We start from the raw sequence: 20422 nt of genomic DNA on the forward strand, positions 1-20422 counted from the left end.
GAATGTGGGAGCGTCGTACGCAAATTGAATTATTGTGCTCGCAGACTGCGGACAGGAACAGATGGAGTTGCAAAAAATCGATCGGAGAATTCGGTCAATAGTTCTTCCGTTCCGAGGTTGCAGTGGAGCCTTGTCTTGGCACAACTCTCTGAACTTTCAAGCCAGCGTCTTCGAGACACCTTGTCCGAAACACGAACGAGTTCATCGATGTCCTGACCTTCTTCTCAATTCTCTCCTCTTCGTGGGACTGGTTCAAGATGAGCGGCGGCGGTACTGACATTATGGATAGATTCTGGAGTGCTCCTCCGGTCACTCGGTGGGCGGTCTGATGGCTTTGCAGCTTTCCTCCGTGTTGCTAATTTCGCCAATAGGACAATCGTGGCGGCCATGTTTGCCGAGTCGGCTCTGGTCCATTCAGGCCTCCTCAGCGGCATGAGAGTCGTGTATTACACGCCGTGGGTATTCAAGTTCCCTCCCGAGCTCTGGCGAGTCCTCTCCGCTTTCCTCCTGACGGGCGGCGGCTTCTCTTTTGTTTTCGACCTGTACTTTAGTAGGTCAACAACTTCCTTCCCTTCGTGCGTCGGTGCTGATCGGTTCAGTGTTCACATACGCCTCTGGGTTGGAGCTCAATTCACCGCGGTTCACTCAACCTGGCGATTTCTTCACTTATGTGTTTTTCGTGGCCACTGCAATCTTGGTAAGCACCTGAGCTCTTTCTTTCCACTGTCTCCAATGTCGTCTCCGTTCCATACTCCAGCGACTTACCTCAGCTCTCCGTGCCGTCTCTGTTTCTTCCGAATTATACCTCGCATATCTGCCCGCCCAGCCTTTCCCTAGCTGAAGCGGTTCCTGGAAATGAGGGAGATTACCCCTGTGGCACATGCAGATCCATCATTCGCAAATCTGTCAAAGGACTGTATGCGGTGCAGGCATGGTGGTGGCTCAGTGAGAAAGCTATCCGCGATGCATCAAATCGTGGGTAGCGGTTCGGGCTTCCTACATTCAAACACCTGTGTCAACCTCTTGTTTAGATTAACTTGACTTCGTTTTCTCTGTAGCACGCTAACAGCTGAGACAGTTGTCTGGTGGTCTTCTCCTGGGTGCCAACATCTTCACCCAGTCCCTCATGCTTGCATTTATCTATACTTATGCCCAAGACAACCGCGGCAAGAAAGCTCACTTTGTCATCCTTCAAATCCCCGTCGAATTTCTTCCCTGGGCGATGCTTACACTTACCTTGATTATGGGTGGTCCGTACGCCGCCTTGCAGCAAGCAACAGGCGTCTTTGCATCGCACCTCTACGACTTCCTAACAAGACTGTACCCTACTTTCCAAGGCGGACGGAATTATATCCAAACTCCCACTGCCATCAGGCGATACTTCGGCGCCAATACAAGCACCTACACCCACAGGGGATATGGAACAAGCTTCAGACCCGCCCAGAATATCCCTCAACAGCAGAGTCGAAGCTGGACAAGCGGCTTCTCGAATTCTTGGAATGGTCGAGGTGCCGGTAGGCGCCTAGGAGGTGATTGAAAGCGTCGTTCTATGACACGAATTGACGTGATATGTAGAAACACTATGTGATGACAAGCAATGTGATACCCGACATCAAGCACCTGCCTCTCTTCAACAAGAACAATTCCATCATGCTCAGACGGCGATTCTTGCATGGGAGTGTTATGCCAAGAACGGCCTCTGTCTGAAACACTGCAAGCCTCGGCGCATATCCACATCGGTACCCACATCCTCGTTTTTCCCACAAGTTTCGTGCAGTCTTTGTCTCACGGTTGCAGTGATTCCCTCGGATCTGCTGTCACGTTTCCCGTCTCAACTGCTTTGACTTGCCTCAGCCAAGCCGACGTTGCTACAGCACATGTCCCATCAGTCGACATGGTGGAGTTGGGACCCGCCTCGAAGCATCGAAGACACCAACCACGCAGTTCTTGAATCAGACTTCTCGCTTTCCGCTTGGCTGGAACCTCAACGGCGCATGCACATTCGCCGGCTCTCATACTGTATTGAGCAGATATGTGGGCAACAAGGCTGGTGCACATGCGTGATCAACACCCAAGCACAAAAAACAGAAACAGACCGTGCTCGACTCTGGCCCGTCCACAGGCTTCGATGCGCAATATGCAAGAGAAATGTGGCCCTTGAGTCACTTTTCCATGGATTCCCATACGAAAAGTGAAGGGGATCAAGCAAGGAAAGCCATGACACTGGTGACAGCTTTCTTGCGCTGCTCGGCTTATATCAATCGAGCCTCCTGCACTCACTCTTTCCGTTCTCCTTTCCCGGCTGCGTCAACGTTCCGTGCCCTTTCCTCTCTTTTTCACCTTCGTTACAGCGGGCAGGTCCTGCTGCCACCATCCTTCATTTCAGACCTAAGGCTTGCCTTCTTTTACTCTTAGCTCAGACAACAGGTTGTCCTTTCATTTCCACACCACACAATGGGCCGGTTCCTCTCACTTTTCTTCACCCTTTCACTTCTTCTTCTACCAGGAATCCTGGGTTACGTGTTGCCCATACCGCCAACTAGCCATGAGCTTGCTTCGCGTCGCGACACCATTCTTCCTCGAAAGAGCGAGAAGGGCAATAGCGATGACAACGGCGGCGGTGGTGCCAATGCAGACAACGCCAACGCCAACGCCAACGCCGGCGCCGACGCAGTTGCCTCGGCGGACAATTCTACCGATATAGCCGCCGTGTCCGCCGATAACTCGACTGTTATTGACGTCTCAGCTGCGAACTCCACCGCACAACTCGACGCAGCCGCAGCATGCATGGTCGCCGCACTTGAATCAGCGGCCAACGGCACGGAAGCCGTCGCTGTGGACAACAGCACCATGGCGGCCATTGCGGCTTCGTGTGCTGGAAACTCGACCGAATTAGCAGCAGCTATGGCTGTGGCACTGAACGAGGCTGCAGCTGCGGCTGCAGGCAACGAGACTGCTGTCGTAGACGGGTCCGCTGCTGCCGCTGCAAACGAGACGGCCGCCGCGTCTACAACTGGCGACACTTCCTCCGGCACGCAAACTGGAAACGGGAATGGCAGAGGTGGCGGCAACGGCAGAGGCAATGGCAATGGCAGTGGCAACGGCAGAAGCAACGGCAGTGGCAATGGCAACGGCCGCGGCTCCAATAACAACAATGGTTCTGCCAATCGAGTTGCGGCCAACGACCGAGGAAACAATGGTGGACGGAACAACGACAATGCAATCAACGTCATCATCGACGACGCCCTCAGCGTAGTGAGCACTGTGCTGGGGAAGCACAAGGCGAAACGGGCGCCCAGGGGGGACAGAAAGAGTGTGGTGCGACGAAAGATAGCTGCAGGCTTGAATGAACGGGCTTTCTGAAAAGGGTCTTCAATAGCCTCGGGTTTCTGGCGTGAGGAGTCCAGTATTGGATAGAGAGGGAAACGCAATGTCCACTGGCACAGAGCCCGTACAGTGAAACCGGAAAAGGTGGGGGGTTGCAGACCTCGCAGCACATCAAAGTTATCAGGGTCAGTAACTTTGAGAAGATAAGTCGAACAGGAAAACGTAAGATAGAATGTCATGGCGAGGCAGGGAAAGGCAGGGCAAACCGTTGCAAGGACGAAGCTGAAGGGGATCACATGGGTAACTCGTACCTTGGTAGATAGAAATCCAAAACGCGACGCAAACGCATACGTGCAATGAAAATGCTGTCTGTGGCCGGCGCTGACCAAACAACGTTTTGCGGAGCACTTGAAACAAGCGTTTCGATGGGCTTGACCAATGGGTCTTCAGCTCGAGGATGGCCGAGGTGTGGACAAATATGATTCAAGCTTAACTCAGTTTCATTTCACCTCTTAGGCCAGTGTCGATGACATGTGGCGGTAAAAGACTCCATCGCTATGCATATGGCTAAATGTAAACCACCATATAGATGAGGAGAGAATTCCGAGATAGCTCCATGCCATATCTGCTCTGTGCCCGGGCTCATGGAGGGTGTAATGATGCACTTCAATATCTGTAACGTGGATGATGTGGTTAAGGTGCTTCTTGATGCGGTGGTCCTCTGAATGCTATGCGGTATGCTGTATGGTTGTGGTATGTCGCAGCTTGCACCGATCAAACTAGATGTGTGCGAGCAGCGTCTGGTGTCACAGGCCTGCCCTGGTATCCGAGCTAGCTGGGTCAAGAACGATCCCCGCCCTAAATCATGCTGACCCGGAGAAGATAGCGAAGTTTGATCTGCGCCACGTCGTACACAATGTATTCGTTGTACCTGTAAAACCTGTCAGCAAACGTAACCATTTGAGGGAAGAGTGTAATCACATGAGTAAGGCACGATCGACATTGGTCGGTCCTGGAGGCTTGCTGACGACGTCAGGCATCTTCACCCCTTTGAGGCTCGGGTGAATACAAGCAGCGTCTTTCCAGGCTTGGGGAGCGACCGAACCTTTACCCCAAGTAGAAATGCGGCCTTCCTGTTTACAACGGTCGCCGGCGTGGTAGTCCGCGCCAGTCAGCTCGAGCATTGGCGCACCCAGTTCGGCTTCACAGAGAAGCAGGATGCCAGTGCCACCACTGATGCCTGACGCACAGTAACCAGCACTCTTTGAGCTCATGTCAGCAAGATACACGCCTTTACCGAACATGTAGCCGGAAACTGGTGCCTCAGGTGGTGCAATGCGTAGACCTTGGCTGAGAATACCACCAAAATTCGAAGCACGCGATCCATGCCAAAGCAGACGACGATCACTCCTCGCTCCCAGTTTCGCATAGGCTGATTTGTCGAGACGGTCAAATTCGCCATTCCGTTCAATACGAAAAATGTCCTGAACCGTATACCGGATGTTGTGGGTGCCCCCAACTGACTTGGTCAAGTAATTCGAGATCTCGCTGTATTCTGAGCCGGTCGGGGTCAAGGGTGTCATCTCTTTCATACCTAGTCCTTGATATCGCGCATCAAGAACATGGATATCCTTTTGTTTCTGAACCGATGCGGACTTCATGATCTCGTTGGCCAGTTGCATATCTGTCAAGGCCTCCAGGAGACGGATTTCTCTCTGCGTAACAGTCAGCCAGAACTTGAGAAGAAAAGGGGCGGCGGTACCCTAATGGAATCCATATCGTGGAGTACAGGCGCCTTGCGTCGACCAACGACGTGAGGAACGAGTGAGAAGTATTGGTTGCTCCGGTCTGCAACAGCTTGGTGCTGGCTCTCTCCCATGGTGGCGGCAAGAGTAGGATCGGCGACGAGAGAGGCTAAGTCCTTGAGAACTTCGTACCCCTTGAGCAACGTCTTCTTGCTGAGTTTTCCCAATGGCATCTTGTTCGCGTCATAGTCCAGTTCAGCCATTGTGGCATTGAAGAACTGCACGTTGAAGATGAGTTCCATCAACCGCTGCACCGGCGGGTCAAGTTTGCTTTCAGCGAGGACTTGCTCTTCTTCGTCGGCGTCATCTTGGTCTGGGACTGGCGTCTCCTTCTCATCCTCGGCATCCGAGTCTTCGTAATTGACCTCCAGATAGACGTACTTCCCCTTCTTCGAGGGTCCATCTCGATCTTCCCAGGCAATTCCACTCTTCTCCTTGAACTTAGTCTTGAACTGTGAGATAGCGTGAAGGTGGTCGCCGTCCCCAAGCCACTTGGTTTGACCTCTATCACCCACTCTACCCCACCGGGTCCACGTCTTGAAGTTGTTGTTGGCTTCCAATACCTGCACTCTGTAGAACTTGTTGTTGTTTGCACCGGCATCAGATTTGTTCAAAGTGGCATCATAGATCACGCCGTCATCATCGATGTACACTGTGTAGTCCGAAGCTGAGGGGACCTGTTGATCAACGGGGACTTTGATGTCGGACTTGGCAGTAGGAGCAGCAGTGGCTGCGGGTGCTTTTGTCCGGTCAGACTGCCTTGATTTCTTCGCTGGCTGGAGGTTGTCTTCTTCCTCATCGTCCTGTTGTCTGGTACGCTTTGATGCTTTCTTGGCGGCGCTGGCTTTCCGAGGAGGTTGGCTTTGGTTGATTTTGAGAGGGTCAGCATCGTTCGAAGACGAATCCTCGGGGTCACCAAGAAGATAAGCATCAACAGAGACAGGATTGCTTGACGCCAGAGAGTCGACAAGCCATTCGTAAGAGACGATAGAGGTATGGGGGTGCTTCTCGGCTTGCTTGATTCGATCAATTTTCTTGTCAAACTGAGCTTGGGAGGCAATCAAGTGAGTGCAATCGCTGGGCTTTGTTGTGTAAGACCCGCCACAATTTGAAATGTCAATCTTCAACTGAGCAACACTCTTGTTTCCGAGCTCGGGATGAGCATTGGGTGTGTAAGAAGCAAATGAGATTGTAACGCCATCAAGAGACGGGACAGCAGACTTGGGAGGCGCTTTGATCCGAGGCATTTTCGCGAGAAGAACTAGCAGGATCAGAACAATTGAAAGACGGCACGAAGATGAGAACAGGGAGAACAAACCTGTGTTTATGGCCTTTGAAGGTGAAACATGCACGTGAAGGGCAGCTGTAAGATTCGAGGCAGCAGCAACGGCGAAGTGGAAACTTTACCAGGCGCGGTCAGGCACAACGGCGCTAGTGGATCCATCGCGTAACCACGTGATTATGACGTATGCTCCCCGCCTCTGCCTCTCACTTTTGATCGACTCATCGGAGCCTCGTGTACGGAGTGAGCCCAAAAAGATACATTTACAAGCCTGAACCATTTCCAAATTCGAACCAGGCTGTCATGGCTGACACCAGTCAAGCTGAGACAAACCCTCTTCTACGACGGCCGCTATACATCTACGACCTTCCCCCTGAGCTGTTGTTTACCCTAACAGTCGCCGGAAAGGAACACTCGCAGCCACCCGACCATATTCCCACAGATGAGCCTACAGTGCGGCGCACCAACAACATTGAAGACGGTGTTACAAACTCAACCTCCTGTTCGTTGTGCAAAGTCATATTCAACAGTGTCCAAGACCAACGAAACCACGTCAAGTCAGATTTCCACCGATACAATCTCAAGCTGAGCATAAAACAACAGCCTCCCGTCGACGAAGCAACCTTTGTGCGCCTAATCGGTGACTTGGACGAGTCTCTGTCGGGCTCCGACTCAGATGATTCTGAAGACGAGAATGACGACGGATCAAAAGATGGAGATAGCACACTCACAGCTTTGCTGAGAAAGCAAGCCAAAATATCACACCAAGAAGCCAATGGGGAGACTGAAGACTCTGGAAAGCGTGGATATGGAAATGCGCCTCTGATATGGCTGTCAAGTCCCAAATTAGGGGACGATGTCCGCCTAGGTGTCTACAGGGCCATCTTGTCGTCAGAGGAGCAAGAGCAAGCGCCCACGTCTCTGGTGGACATTATCCAGAAGAAACAACTGAAGCCAGTGCCCGCAAAATCGAGCGGGCAAGCACAAAAGGATGCAATGCAAGCTGCCCAGAAGGATCCCCACTTCTTCCTTTGTATGATAGGGGGTGGCCATTTTGCAGCCATGGTCGTTTCATTGGTGCCAGAGCTACGAAAGGGGCCCGGCGGCGTTGAAGAACGCCATGCGGTCGTCAAAGCTCACAAAACGTTTCACCGATATACCACGAGGAGGAAGCAGGGCGGCTCTCAGTCTGCAAACGACAATGCCAAAGGCAACGCACATTCCGCAGGGTCATCGATCCGAAGGTACAATGAGATGGCGCTAGAAGCCGATGTCAGAACTGTGCTGCACGATTGGAGAGGAATGATCGACACCGCCGAATCGCTTTTCATACGTGCAACAGGAACTACTAATAGAAGGACGTTATTTGGACCCTACGACGGCCAAGTCTTGAGAAGTACAGACAAGCGGATACGTGGCTTCCCATTCAGCACACGTCGAGCAACTCAAGCCGAACTTCTTCGTTCCTTCCAAGAACTAACCAGACTAAAGGTCAGTAAGTTGGTCGAGCCTGCGCCAGAGAAAATGGCCCCTGAGAAGGCCCCCAAGGAACGGAAAGCGAAACCTCAAGCCCCTAAGCTGAGCAAAGAAGAAGAGGCCCTACAGTTTCACACCTCGCAACTGCAAGCCCTCATCCGGCGGTCGAAGGCACCCGGAGTCCTCCTCTACCTAACCAAGAACGAACTCTCACCAGACTTTACCTTCTTCCCCACGGCAGACCATCGCCACGCCCCGACACCACTTCACCTCTCCGCCTCCACAAATTCTCCTGCGCTGATCCTGGCGCTCCTCACCAAAGCCAGAGCCAACCCGACCATCAGGAACGACGACGGCAAGACGGCGTACGACATCGCAGGGGATGCCAAGACACGGGATGCCTTCCGCATCGCTCGCCACCAGCTAGGCGAAACCGCCTTCGACTGGGCCGCCGCCCACATCCCCTCGGCGCTTTCCCAAGAAGAAGTAGATACCAAAGCGGCACAAGAAAAATCGATCTCAGACGCTGCGGAAGCTCAGCGCAGGCAAGCTGACCTAGAGAGGTTGAGACAGGAAGAAGAGAAGCGCAGCGTGACCAGGATCGAGCGGAAGGCCGGCGCCGGCAAGACGCTCGCAGCAGCAGTGGAGAAAACGGGCGCTGAAAAGAGAGAAGAGGAGGCGAGAGGCCTGACGCCCGAAATGAGGATGAAGTTGGAGCGGGAAAGGAGAGCAAGAGCCGCGGAAGAGAGGTTGAAGCGTATGCAAGGTGGACGATGAACTTGACGACAAATGATACCCACGGAAGACTACACCGTATACTGCCAAATCGACACCCGGGCCTAAACGACACAACACCTCGTACTCGTGATGACTGCATGCTCCACGTTTTCCCCCTGCTTCATACGGGCAACATCCTATTGGCCCCGTCCACGAGCCCCATCCTCTCCGTTCAAACCACAATCTCATGCTCCTTGAACAGCGGGAAGTTCCTCATCAGATGATCCCTCGCCTGCACAAACTCCCGCTGCAGCACCTCCTTGTGCTTCTCGCTGCGGATCGTGATCTCGCATTGGTACGGCTGGGGCCGAATGTTGAACCCCTCGGTGTAATTGTACGTGTCGTAAACGACACCCTTGGCCGGCTTGATGTCGAAACACCACAGCAGGTGCGCGATGGCGATGAAGAGGTTGTTGCTCGCGAGGTCGGCGCCAGGGCAGATGCGCCTGCCCCAGCCGAAGCTCGAGTGGCCGAGCCGCGACGGGTGGACGAGGCCGTCGTTCTCGCGCGGCGTGCTGGCCAGGTATTCCTTGGGCAGGTAGCCTAGGGCGTGCGGGTCCGCGTCGAGGAAGCGCAGCGGATTGAAGTGGTCCGGGTTCGGGTAGTATTCGGGGTTGAGGTTGATGGCCCAGCTGTTGCCCAGGATGTTGGTCCCCGTGGGGATGTACCAGCCCTTGTAGGTGTCCGGTTCGGTGCTCGCGTGCGGCGTGCCACCCAGGACGGCAACGGGCCGCCAGCGCAGCGCCTCCTTGCACAGTGCGCGGATGTACGGCAGCGAGGGCTCGTCCGAGTACAGGGGCAGGCGGTTGGGGCCGACAACGGCGTCCAGCTCCGCGTGCGCGGCCGGCAGAACCTCCTGGTGGGTCACGAGGGCGAGGATGGCGCTGCACAGCGTGCTGGCCGTGGTGTCGGCGCCGGCGCCGAAGATGCTAGCGGGGAGGCCGTTGAAGTCGCGCTCGCCGAGGAGCGCGAAGGTCGCGGGGTCGGCGGCGCGCTGCTCGAGCAGTTGCCTGGCTAGGCTCGGGGCTAGAGGAGGGGCGCCGGGCTTTTTGGCGTTCTCCATGTCTTCGCGCACGTAGTTCATGAGTTGTTTGTCGGCTTGTTCATTCTCGTCGCCCCAGCCGCGGACCTGGCGCTTCCACGAGGCCAGCGCCTCTGGCACGCGTGCGAGGATCGGGAACGACTCGGCTAGGTACCGGCCTGGCACGTTCAGGGACGCCATGATGTGCATCAACTTCAGGCGCTGGCGGATGATCGGGGACTGCATGCTGTCGATGCGGTGACCGTAGGCGATGGTGAAGACGATGGACGCCGTGAAGCGGTCCAATAGGCTCTCAAAGTCCTGTGGGTTGTCGACCAGCATCTGGCAGAGGCGCACAGCCTCGGCTTCTTGCACGGGTTTGTACTGTTGCAGGGCCTTCTGGGTGAGGACGCTGTGGAGGACCTTGCGCCGGACAGACCAGTCTTTGCCGTACTTGGCCACGAGAATGCCGCTGTTTTGGCTGTAGATCTCGCCCATGACGACGAACCGCGGCCGCGAGCTGTACTTGTGGGAGCGCTTTTCGAGGAGTTCGGATGCGATGACAGGGTCAGAGATGATCACTGTTGGCCGACGGCCCAGCCAGAGCGTGAATATCGGGCCGTATTTTTTGGACCATTCTTGGAATTGGATCCATGGGTATTTGGACGGGATGTCGAACTTGTTGCCCACGAAGGGGAGCGGCTGAGGCCCGGGAGGCATACGCTTCCATAGTATCACATCGTGGATCAGGACACCGAGTGCTCCTACGAGCAGCAGCGCCGTCACGCCCGCCCAGGCCCAGAACATGGTTGACCAGCTCATTCTTGCTCAGGAATTCCAGAACAATATGAGACTGGTCTCTTTGAATGTTTCCGTCACGGTCACTTGCAAGTCGGGAAGTCGAGTAGCCACAAAGAAGACCGACGACTGACGGTAATGGAGTGGACTTCACGGAGTCTTCAGAAGCTTGGGAGACTCGAGGAGTTTGTGCATTGAAGAAATCTGTTGCACATCGGCACTGTAGCGGGCTGAATCCGTCGCATCCCCCTCACCAGGGGAGAAAGAAGAAGCATTTCGGCCATCTCTAGCATGTAGCCAATCGCGCTGTCAGTGAGTCCGAGTAAAGCCTCACCGTCTATTGGATGATGGACGCCGCCACTTCAGACGTGGTGCCTCGATAGAGGAGAGATGCGCTCGTCGTGGGGTCGCTTTGCAGATGCGGAGAAAGCCCATCGCCTGCCCTGGCCCTGCTTTCAGCTCCAGATCCTCGGCAGTTGTAATTAGGTGTGGATGAGATGCCGGAGAAACCCCAGACGTTGAGGTGCTTGTGGTGTCCTCTCCATATTGTGCGTCAGCGCTCGATCGGGATAGTGGACAGTCCCGCAGCGGACCAGTCGTGGGAGGGTACTCGTACGGGAACGGCGATATTCGAGTCCGACAAACTGGGAGGATAGAAGTGGATCAGCAGTGACTTCTGGATCATCGGAGTTTTATGTATGAGCACTGTCCACAATACACAAGAGGTCCTCGCTTGACTCTTACCTCCAAAACGGCAGCAGCAACCAAGCATCCAACGTCTAGTCGCCATCATCGACGATGCCAGAATTCTTCAGACTCCCGCCTTCGGGCATCAAGGTCATAATCGTCGGAGCCGGTTTCGCTGGGTTGTGCGCAGCAATAGAATGTAACCGAAAGGGACATGATGTGACACTGCTGGAAAAGGTCGCGCAATTAAAGCCCCTGGGAGATATTATCAGCTTCTCCTCAAACTCTGGTCACATCTTCGAGCGTTGGGAGGGAGTCGTTGAGAAACTCGAACCTATCATCCATCACAGTGACGGCCTCAGCTTCTACGATTGGAAAGGTACCTTCGCCACCAGACAAATCTGGGACGTTGAAAAGCAATGGGGTCGCCGCATCAACGGCCACCGGGGCGAGATCCACTTGGCTGTCTTTGAGCATGCTAAAGCTCGAGGGATCGACATTCGACTAGGGCAGCAGATTTCCGATTATTTCGAGACAGACACCGAAGCAGGCGTGATTGTGAATGGCGAAAGGTTGACGGCGGATTGCGTATTTGCGGCAGAGGGAGTTAAATCGGCTGGAAGAAAGATTGTTTTGGGCTTCGAAGATCGACCTAAGCCGTCAGGATATGCCGTTTATCGAGCATGGTTCTCCTCTGACGATCTTGCGAAGAACGAAAGGACGAAACATCTGGTCAACAACGGCGACTCTCATACCGGCTGGGTAGGTACCTCCTGCATTTCCGAGGAGAATATGGGGCTAACGGGACACCAGATTGGTGAGGACAAGCACTTTCTTGCTGCGGCGATCAAAGATGGCAAAGAATTTAGCTGGGTGTTGACACACAAAGACGACGCAGATATCGATGAAGACTGGCAGTTCCCGGGGAACAAGGAGGAAGTCAAGAGGAATCTGCAGGGATGGGATCCGGTAGTCCACGACATAGTCGACGCCACGCCCGCAGACCGGCTCGTCGACTACAAGCTCGTCTTCCGAGATCCTTTACCGACCTTCATCTCACCCAAAGCTCGTATTGCGTTAATTGGTGATGCGGCACATCCCTTCCTGCCCACATCGATACAGGGAGCGAGCCAGTCGATGGAAGACGGAGTGACGCTTGCTATCACGCTCGAGAAGAGCGGCAAAGATGACGTGCCGCGAGCGATCCGGGCGTATGAAGCCATTCGATATGAACGCGTCCACAGAGCTCAGATGACGGGTGTGACAACGAGGGAGCAGTGGCACAAGGCTGATTGGGACAAAATCTGGAAGGACGTCAAGTCACTGCACCTGAAGCGGGAATCCTGGTTGCTCGACTTCGATGCTGAAACACACGCATATGAAGTGATAGACGACGTGCTGAAGAAATTGGACCGTGGCGCGTCGGTCAAGGCAGACGCGGTTTCAGAGCCAACTCCTGCTACCGCGAATGGTGTGCAGGGCAGAGTTGCGCAGGAGATTGACCAGCTTGCGTAGCTTGAGTGAAGACTTGGTGAATAAGGATCAAGCAACTCTCCGTCTACGATAAATGAACAGAAGATACCTGGTAGCAAATTAATCAGTCTGACAGAAAAGTTGCAGTGGTGACACGCCAATCCGGTGGTCAGACACAAGACGCGTCGCCGACGCGTTCTTTGTTCCTCCCCGGAAGCCACTTTAACACCTTTGGTCGTCTTCCATTACTAGGTATCGTTGCATTACTACAGGTTGGTAATCGCGTATTGAAGACCCCCACGCAGATCCACGGGACACAGATCAGATACGAGTATATGGGCCACCGGATTCACGATCCCGTCGCGCACGTTACTCGGACCACAGAGATTACGACTAGCCGCCAGCGCAAAAGGGACACGTCGTCAAGATACGCTTTCAGCTTCAAGAGGCTCAATTGCCGGACCACCTCGTATGTCTATGGGGGGTCTCCGGGAAGCGCACCGTCGCAGTGGGAGGACAGCTTTCCGGATCCTCGCACTCGTGCTGTGTGGATGTCTTGATGTCCAAACTCCTTCCACCCACTGATCAACATCACTAGCCGAACCCCCCATTTTCCACTTTCGGCCCGTGGGGTAAGTCGGTGGCGATGGATGCTCATCAAACGTCCGTCCAACCTGGAGCCTTCGCTGCGAGAGCCGCTGCAAGTGGCGACCGTTGATCCAGGGCTCTGTATGTCCGAGCACATGGCAACTCGTCGATTGTCGGTCCCTCGTCAGTGGGAGTATTCCGGTGGCCTCATGCCTTGTCCCCTGAGACCACATTTGACCCTCCAGCATACTGCTGTAGCGTCCAGATTGTACCTCGATCTGCGGCGATCAAAATGGAGAAGCGAAGCTTCATGCTACTAGTGCCCTAGGCACCACGCTTCTTTCAGTCAAATGGAGCTTAGTGGTCCGCAGTCAAACGCTCGCGCCCTTCTGCTCTAGCACATGCGCCATCGCCTGCGTTAGCACTGCCAGCTTGTCAATCAGGAAGGGATCCAGTGCGGAGGGGATTTCCGAGCTCTGTTGGTATTTAAACTGAGGTGCGTCCAGTCACTCGGTCTTCGCCTCCAGCCTTGTCCCCCCTCTGATATCGAAGCCGCTCTAAGAAAATGCCTTTCGGAATCCTCGATTGTAAGAAGTTGGAGAACGTGCCTGGCACGTCCTTCATGAGCGACCAAGATGACCTGCCACCAGAATACGCAGACATACCTCGAGAAGTACTGAAGCACGGCAAGGGGAGGTTTTCCAACATCATCCTGATCCCTCAGCCCTCGGACTCACCCAATGATCCCCTCAACTGGCCGCAATGGAAGAAGGAAATGATCCTCCTTATCGTGTCTCTCTCTGCCGCGGTCGTGGGCGCGTTTGGACCGATGCTATCGCCTGGCTTCGTTGAGATCTCGGCGCAACTCAATATCACCGTGGAGATTTTGTCACAAGCTACCGCATGGCTGATTCTCACCATTGGTCTCGGCCTCTTTCTGACCAATCCCTTGGCCAAGCTGTACGGCAAACGGCCGATCTATATCCTTGCCAGCTGCATTATGCTCGCCTGCTCGATATGGGGAGCCAAAGCCGGCAACTACAACAGCTTCCTAGCTTCAAGAGTCATCTCCGGCATCGGGATGGCTCCGTATGAGGTAACTTGTTCACCACCAACCTGAGAAAGACAGAACGCTGACAAGCTGTGCCTAGGTCCTGGTTCAATGCACCATAGGAGACTTGTATTTCGTGCACGAACGCGCGACACGAATCGCAGTCTGGAATCTGTTCCTTTTGACTGGAATCTCCGGTGGCGCCCTCGTTGCCGGGTATATCATCGAGTACGATGGATACGAGTGGACGTTCGGCGTCTGTGCCATTTTCTTTGGCGTGTTGCTATTTGCCGTGGTCTTCCTGGTGCCAGAAACCACGTTCCGCCGCGATGCTGTGGTCGTCGTTCCCGAGACAGATACAACCAGTCCCGACCCCGAGAAGCCCGGAACAGAACATGTCCATATGAAGCTCGGCCACGAACACGATCTGTCTCAGGCTCACGGAGAGAAGGAAAAGCACCTCTCCTACAGCGCGACTCGGGGATCCGCCGAACCGAAGATGTCTTACCTGCAGTCGCTCCGGGTCTTCACCGGCCGATACTCCTATGCACCGATAATCAAAATCTTCACTCGACCGGTCATCCTGTTCTTCTATCCGGCCGTCTTCTGGTCGTTCCTCTTATATGGCACGACGTTAACGTGGATCGTAGTTTTTAGCGTGGTCAATGGTGTGATATTCGTGGCACCGCCTTACAACTTCTCGGTGTCGCAGGTCGGCCTGATCAGTTTGTCACCCTTTATCCTGACCCTGGCAGGAGAAGTCATCTCAGGACCTCTGAACGATGCCATCTGCGTCTACTTGACGAAGAAGAACAAGGGGATCTACGAACCCGAATTCCGACTTGTGTTGGTTGTTGTTACCGCAATCCTGGGAACCGTTGGTTTCTTTGGATTTGGGGCCACGGTCCATTACCAGACGCATTGGTCCGGTCCGGTCTTGACCTTTGGATTGGCCAACATGAGTCTGGCCTTCGCATCGACCTGCGTCTTTGGTTACGTGATCGATTCTTACCCGAAACTGAACGAGGAAGCGTTTGTCGCCATCAATGCACGAAACCTCCTGACCTTTGGCCTGACATACTTTGTCAACAATTGGCTTGCGCGTGACGGTCCCCTGGAGGTCTTCTGCATCCTTGGGGCGCTGTTCTTGTTTGTCTGTTTCTTGACAGTCCCGCTCTGGTAAGTTTCGATCCCTCCAGGAACCATAAGAACACCTCGTAAGGCTGACCTGTAACTAGGATCTATGGGAAACGCATCCGATCGCGGATTGGCAGGACTGAATGGCTCCAACGATATATGAACGATGACTTCTAGCACAAACTGACAAATCATGATCGTGTTTCCGCGTTGGGGGCCGATCATGAGCGGGCGAATGGGACATGCATCACTCAGTGGGTCTGACCGAGGAAATGATGGAGATGAAGACGAAAAGACCGTAAATGGAACATTCCTGACCCCGGAACCTAATCTCTTACACCCGTATGCCTACTGTGGCCTCAGTTGCGGTTTCGCATGTTGGTGGAAGAGTGTTGCAGGCACAAGCCAGGCCCAAGTTAAATCCCCTAATGAGCGTCTACCGAGATATTAAGGACGCCTGTCCCACTTCGCCACGCCCATGACGCATCAACGTCCAGCACAAGCCCATGTCCAACGAACGGGCCAACGGCGGAGTCGCAGCACGCCCGTGAGAGTCTTCGAGCGTTTTCAGGCCACCATGAACACCGGCACCGGCTAATGAGTATCCAACGAGTGGCGTTATGCATCCGATCATTGCTGGTCGCGTCCATCCGTGGCCAGCGACACTGCAGCCCTAGATTATAATAGCAACAATGCTGATGACTCGTCAATGCCTTCCACTGTCTTCTTCTAGGCAGCGTGAATACTACAGTATCTTACAACACGGAATTGACGATGGTGGCGCACTGACCGCGCTCTCAGCTTCCAAGACCTGAAGTCGCTCGAGGCTTTTCTCCAACTCAGCTTCTTGTCAGCTTCGCAAATTGGATATTCTTTAGTGACGAGCCGCATAAACCCTATCACCACAGCACATTTCCCGCGCAACCTGACATCTAGCTGCCTGCCAGCAATCATTTCCTCCTTGTTGCCGTTCCATCTACCTGTTGACCAGCTTTGACCAGCGCCGTCATTGCCGCTTTGCATCTCCGTCCCTCCCTCCTCACTCGGTGCTCCTTCACTTGGCGATGCCCAGCATGAAGAAGAAATCCGTCTACACGAACATCACTCCCATCCCCTCCCACATCCCCCGTCAGCTCGCCATCGACATGCTGCACAGTCATGGCGAGATCATTGAACTCAATCCCCTCGTGATCGGCTACAAACCCATCAAAGCCCCTCAGACGGCCCCCGCAGATGAGTTTTTCTCGACTTGGTATGAGATCAATGAAAGAATCCAATACGTGCCGGGGATCGGGAAAGCTGGCGCAGGCAAGATCTCGTTCAAAGGATGTTTCCACGACATGCCGTGGGGACTACAGACACACGTCTATGCGCCCATGGGGGTGGACTTGCGCAACAAGTGGCAGATCCGGGGCAACCAGCCCGGCGAGCCGCCCGAGTCAAGGGAGTTGGGAAGCAATGCCCCGCCCGAAGGCCTGTATTTGCGCGAAGATATTGAGATCAAGTGTAACCCTGCCATGGTGTCTTTCGTGAAGAAGGAGATGAAGGCTGCCTCGAAGACGATGGTGGACCGTCTTGTCAAGAAGGCCGAGTTGATCGACTCGGGTGTTCTCAGCGCGATGTTTGAGCAAGGGAAACTTAAGACCATGAACCCGGCGGACCGGTCGCAAACATTCCAGCAGCAAGGCCATTACTCACCATCCTTGCTCTCTCCCATGCCTCAGTCTGCATATCCTCAGTCTGCATATCCTCAATCTGCGTATCCTCAGTCGCCCAGCATGCCCGGGTTCCAACAGTCCGCGTATACAAGGCAATCAACGTACGGGGGCACGCCCAGTCCACAGCCACAACCTGCGCAGATGTCGCCTGCACAAGGCCTCGCGATTGAAATGCCCGGAAGCACACATTACCTCCAACAACCACCACCAATACCACAGCAGTTGCACCCGAATCAGCGGTTCTCGTCCGCGGTTTCGGAGCTCTCGGCCAGCTCACCGAACCAGAGTGACTTTCCGCACCAGAGCAGCCAGTCAGATCGCCAGAGCTACGCAGAGTCCGTGAGCTCCATGCCAAGCTCTGTAGCCCGGCCCGGTGGCATGGCATCTCCAGGTATCGAGAAGCGAACGTTTGTTGCTGAATTGCCGGCCAACCATGGATCTGTACCGGAGAGGTCGCCCAGAAGTCCTGATCCGAATTACATGTCGGCGCAACAGCAGCAGCAGCAGCAATACAGATACAATCCTCAGGACTACGCGCGCATGTCGTGAGGTCGTTTATGAAACTATACCCCCCAGGACGACGAATCTCCTTACGACTATCTTTGAAACCATGTACATTCAAATACTATGAATTCCGTTTTCAGTTACTGCACACTTACATACCACTTTTCTCTTTCCCAATCCAGACTACTTGATTCTTTCCCAGAGATATCCTCCTATGGGCTATTGAGACGGACTCTTTCGACGACGAAATTCACGTGAGCTGAGGCCAACTGCACTCGATTCGGACGATGCTGGAAGATTGTACGAATCGGGAAGAGCACGTTCGGAGATATACGATGAGAAGTCGCATGAGACACGCACGGCAAGGGTTCGGCAATGGTGTTTGGCGGGTACGGCGCAACGCCCATATATTTTATCGAGCACTTTAGACGCAGGATTTCCCAATCTCGGCGCACTGGACATCGCTTGTCACGTTCAGCGAAGTACGTGGTAATGGCGGGTGGATCCATCGCAGCGCTTGAGTTAGCTGCTCCTCTCGTAGGCAAGTTGAGCTGCGGAAATTCAACATAGATTCCTGGGTGGAATCTTTGCTGCCATCTTCGCTCAGCCTGAGCATCATCCTGTCATTGTTCAATATCGCGCTCACTGTGCCAGCCAATCCGCAGACGAAGACGTACTTCACGACGGCGTCTGTTCCCAACAGTCGTGAGTAACGGAGGAAGATGCCTGGATATTTCGCTGATAAGGAAAGGTGTTGCATCGTTTACCCGTCTTAACAGACTCCGAAGGAAAGCGAAATGGGAACGGTGATGATAGGAGCGACTCTACGCAAAGACAGACGGAGCCGAAGCGATACAAGTGAAACAGTCGTAACATTATGTTGTCAAGTCTCCTCGCACCTCTTGACACGTCCCACATCGTGCCTTGGAGCTCTGTCCCGTGCGATAGGTACATCATCAGGGGAACATCGTTGGCCGACGCGTCTAACATGCCGGGCGCATCAGCATTGGTGCGAAAGACGGTAGACAACATGCTCATGCGTGCCCGGTTCAGATCCGAAGAAGAGGATGCTTTGCTACAGCCTCGTTAGTGCAGCAGAAAGGGATGAGGCGCGGACGCATCCAGTGGTACAGACAAGTGTTTCAGTCGTGTGTCAAGCAGCTGTATGCCTTGTCGCACTTGCACGAAAGGACAGGCCAGGCAGACACCACACCGAGTCGAAATGTCTCCAACGTCGCCGGCAAAGTCGTTTCGGTGGAGTTGCCAGGGGACGACGACATATGACACCCCGTACATATCGACAGCAAGCGACTCCTGTCAGAGCACGACATCTCCCTTGCGCCATCCACACGACTGACAACTACCCAGGCAAGGACGCAGACGCATGTTGCCATTGATGGCAGTGACGCAGCACTTTGATGGTGCAAGACATCATAGCACAGAATGCATCTGCTGGTGTTAAGTCACTGAGCCTGCACTCAGCTTGACGATGCCGACCCGAGACCCGGAAGTCGAAGGCCATTCAGTGTGCAACGAGCGTCTGCACACCAGACGGCTTCTCGCGACGCTAGGCGACGACCTGAACGACGGACCAGCACACGCCGCCGTCGATGTGGGCAGTCAGCTCTCGTCTTCTCCTCTGTCATCCCTGGTCCTTGATGGGGCCGTCACCGCCATGGCAGTAGGACTTCGGTGGTCGATGTGATGGTCATGACGTCCGACTCCGCGCCGGTGCCGAAGCTCATCACGATTCACTGGTGCAAGGAAGATGGAATACACGATGGGCGGTGCTGTGCGATGCAATAGCTCCTGCACTGACAGTGGCTGCAGGCCAGTCCTTTGGGACTGAAGAGTCTTGATGTGTCGCCTGCCGGGCGTGGCACTGTGCTGGTCATGAGCCTACACTTGCGTCAGCGACTCGTGTGAGAAGCACCGAAAAGGATTACCAGCGACCAAGTCCCTGTGAGGCTCTAGCGAAATTACTCGATACCTAAGATGTGACGAATGAAGAAAGCGCATGTCTCAGCAAGAAAGCATATTCCTCAGGCGACCTGGCATATCTGGTCTTCTCGCACGGCAGGCAAATATCATGTGGTCGACCTGGTCGCCAGTAAAGACACGCAGCGAATCGACGACAGCCAGTGCAGCAACCACATGCAGCCTATTAATCTACCCGTGCCTGCTTCGGTTGACTTTGCCTCACGGTTGCTAGAGTACTGATCAGCCCTCGGTTGGCTTGTGATCCGGGATCATTGGTTCGTTAATCTCGTCACGAACAAGGAACGACGTGCTCGATGTGTCATATGTATATCCTTCCTCAGCTCGCTCAGCTCTCGAGGTATTTTCCCGTGTGGAGATCTACGCACAAGCACGCAGTAGCACGGCGTTACAGCTACGTTCCCGACAAATCAAGGCGTGATTCCTCTGCCTGTACAAGTACTCCGTCCCCGTACGCGTAGACGGCATGTGTTTTCCTGCCTGGCAGAAATAAACTCTTGTCCGAGCAATAGTCTTACAGGTCCCTGCTGTGTCTCTACACAGGACCTCTCTACTAACTCACCAACATAATCGCTCGATTCCTGTAGTGCCATGCCAACACGTTCCCTACATACTAGACAGTGTGCTCGAACGGGTTGGCCGGCGATCCAGGCGGCACAAGCGACGCACTCGCTTGACTGGGTTTGACCTGGGTCACCTCCATTGACGCAGCGAGACAGGCGAGTGGGCCGTCAAAGCTCCTGACATCACTTCTCTCGCTACGATTAAGGACTGTCGCAG

The 20422-nt window shown here is 54.3% G+C and overlaps 8 protein-coding genes across 8 annotated transcripts; 6 read left to right on the forward strand and 2 right to left on the reverse strand.

The window, feature by feature from the left end:
- Positions 1 to 281: 281 nt before the first annotated feature.
- Positions 282 to 1537, forward strand: G647_05430 (uncharacterized protein; the record flags this gene model as incomplete). Its single annotated transcript, XM_008729761.1, has 4 exons — positions 282 to 316; positions 372 to 550; positions 600 to 697; positions 1079 to 1537. 4 exons carry the CDS (start codon positions 282 to 284, stop codon positions 1535 to 1537), a joined length of 771 nt encoding a protein of 256 aa, XP_008727983.1.
- A 917-nt stretch (positions 1538 to 2454) lies between these two features.
- On the forward strand, positions 2455 to 3363 carry G647_05431 (uncharacterized protein; the record flags this gene model as incomplete). Its single annotated transcript, XM_008729762.1, has 1 exon — positions 2455 to 3363. The coding sequence occupies one exon, from the start codon at positions 2455 to 2457 to the stop codon at positions 3361 to 3363; it is 909 nt and encodes a 302-aa protein (XP_008727984.1).
- Positions 3364 to 4185: 822 nt separating this feature from the next.
- Positions 4186 to 6379, reverse strand: G647_05432 (uncharacterized protein; the record flags this gene model as incomplete). Its single annotated transcript, XM_008729763.1, has 3 exons — positions 4186 to 4258; positions 4309 to 5042; positions 5090 to 6379. The coding sequence occupies 3 exons, from the start codon at positions 6377 to 6379 to the stop codon at positions 4186 to 4188; spliced, it is 2097 nt and encodes a 698-aa protein (XP_008727985.1).
- Positions 6380 to 6717: 338 nt separating this feature from the next.
- On the forward strand, positions 6718 to 8667 carry G647_05433 (uncharacterized protein; the record flags this gene model as incomplete). Its single annotated transcript, XM_008729764.1, has 1 exon — positions 6718 to 8667. The coding sequence occupies one exon, from the start codon at positions 6718 to 6720 to the stop codon at positions 8665 to 8667; it is 1950 nt and encodes a 649-aa protein (XP_008727986.1).
- A 172-nt stretch (positions 8668 to 8839) lies between these two features.
- G647_05434 (uncharacterized protein) lies at positions 8840 to 10495 on the reverse strand (the record flags this gene model as incomplete). The annotated part of the gene is made up of 1 exon (XM_008729765.1): positions 8840 to 10495. One exon carries the CDS (start codon positions 10493 to 10495, stop codon positions 8840 to 8842), a length of 1656 nt encoding a protein of 551 aa, XP_008727987.1.
- A 789-nt stretch (positions 10496 to 11284) lies between these two features.
- G647_05435 (uncharacterized protein) lies at positions 11285 to 12688 on the forward strand (the record flags this gene model as incomplete). The annotated part of the gene is made up of 2 exons (XM_008729766.1): positions 11285 to 11935; positions 11987 to 12688. The coding sequence occupies 2 exons, from the start codon at positions 11285 to 11287 to the stop codon at positions 12686 to 12688; spliced, it is 1353 nt and encodes a 450-aa protein (XP_008727988.1).
- A 1111-nt stretch (positions 12689 to 13799) lies between these two features.
- Positions 13800 to 15599, forward strand: G647_05436 (uncharacterized protein; the record flags this gene model as incomplete). Its single annotated transcript, XM_008729767.1, has 3 exons — positions 13800 to 14330; positions 14386 to 15464; positions 15524 to 15599. The coding sequence occupies 3 exons, from the start codon at positions 13800 to 13802 to the stop codon at positions 15597 to 15599; spliced, it is 1686 nt and encodes a 561-aa protein (XP_008727989.1).
- Positions 15600 to 16495: 896 nt separating this feature from the next.
- G647_05437 (uncharacterized protein) lies at positions 16496 to 17689 on the forward strand (the record flags this gene model as incomplete). The annotated part of the gene is made up of 1 exon (XM_008729768.1): positions 16496 to 17689. The coding sequence occupies one exon, from the start codon at positions 16496 to 16498 to the stop codon at positions 17687 to 17689; it is 1194 nt and encodes a 397-aa protein (XP_008727990.1).
- Between the last annotated feature and the right edge of the window lie 2733 nt (positions 17690 to 20422).

The sequence above is a fragment of the Cladophialophora carrionii genome (assembly GCF_000365165.1).
Source record: "Cladophialophora carrionii CBS 160.54 unplaced genomic scaffold supercont1.4, whole genome shotgun sequence".
NCBI lineage: Eukaryota > Fungi > Ascomycota > Eurotiomycetes > Chaetothyriales > Herpotrichiellaceae > Cladophialophora > Cladophialophora carrionii.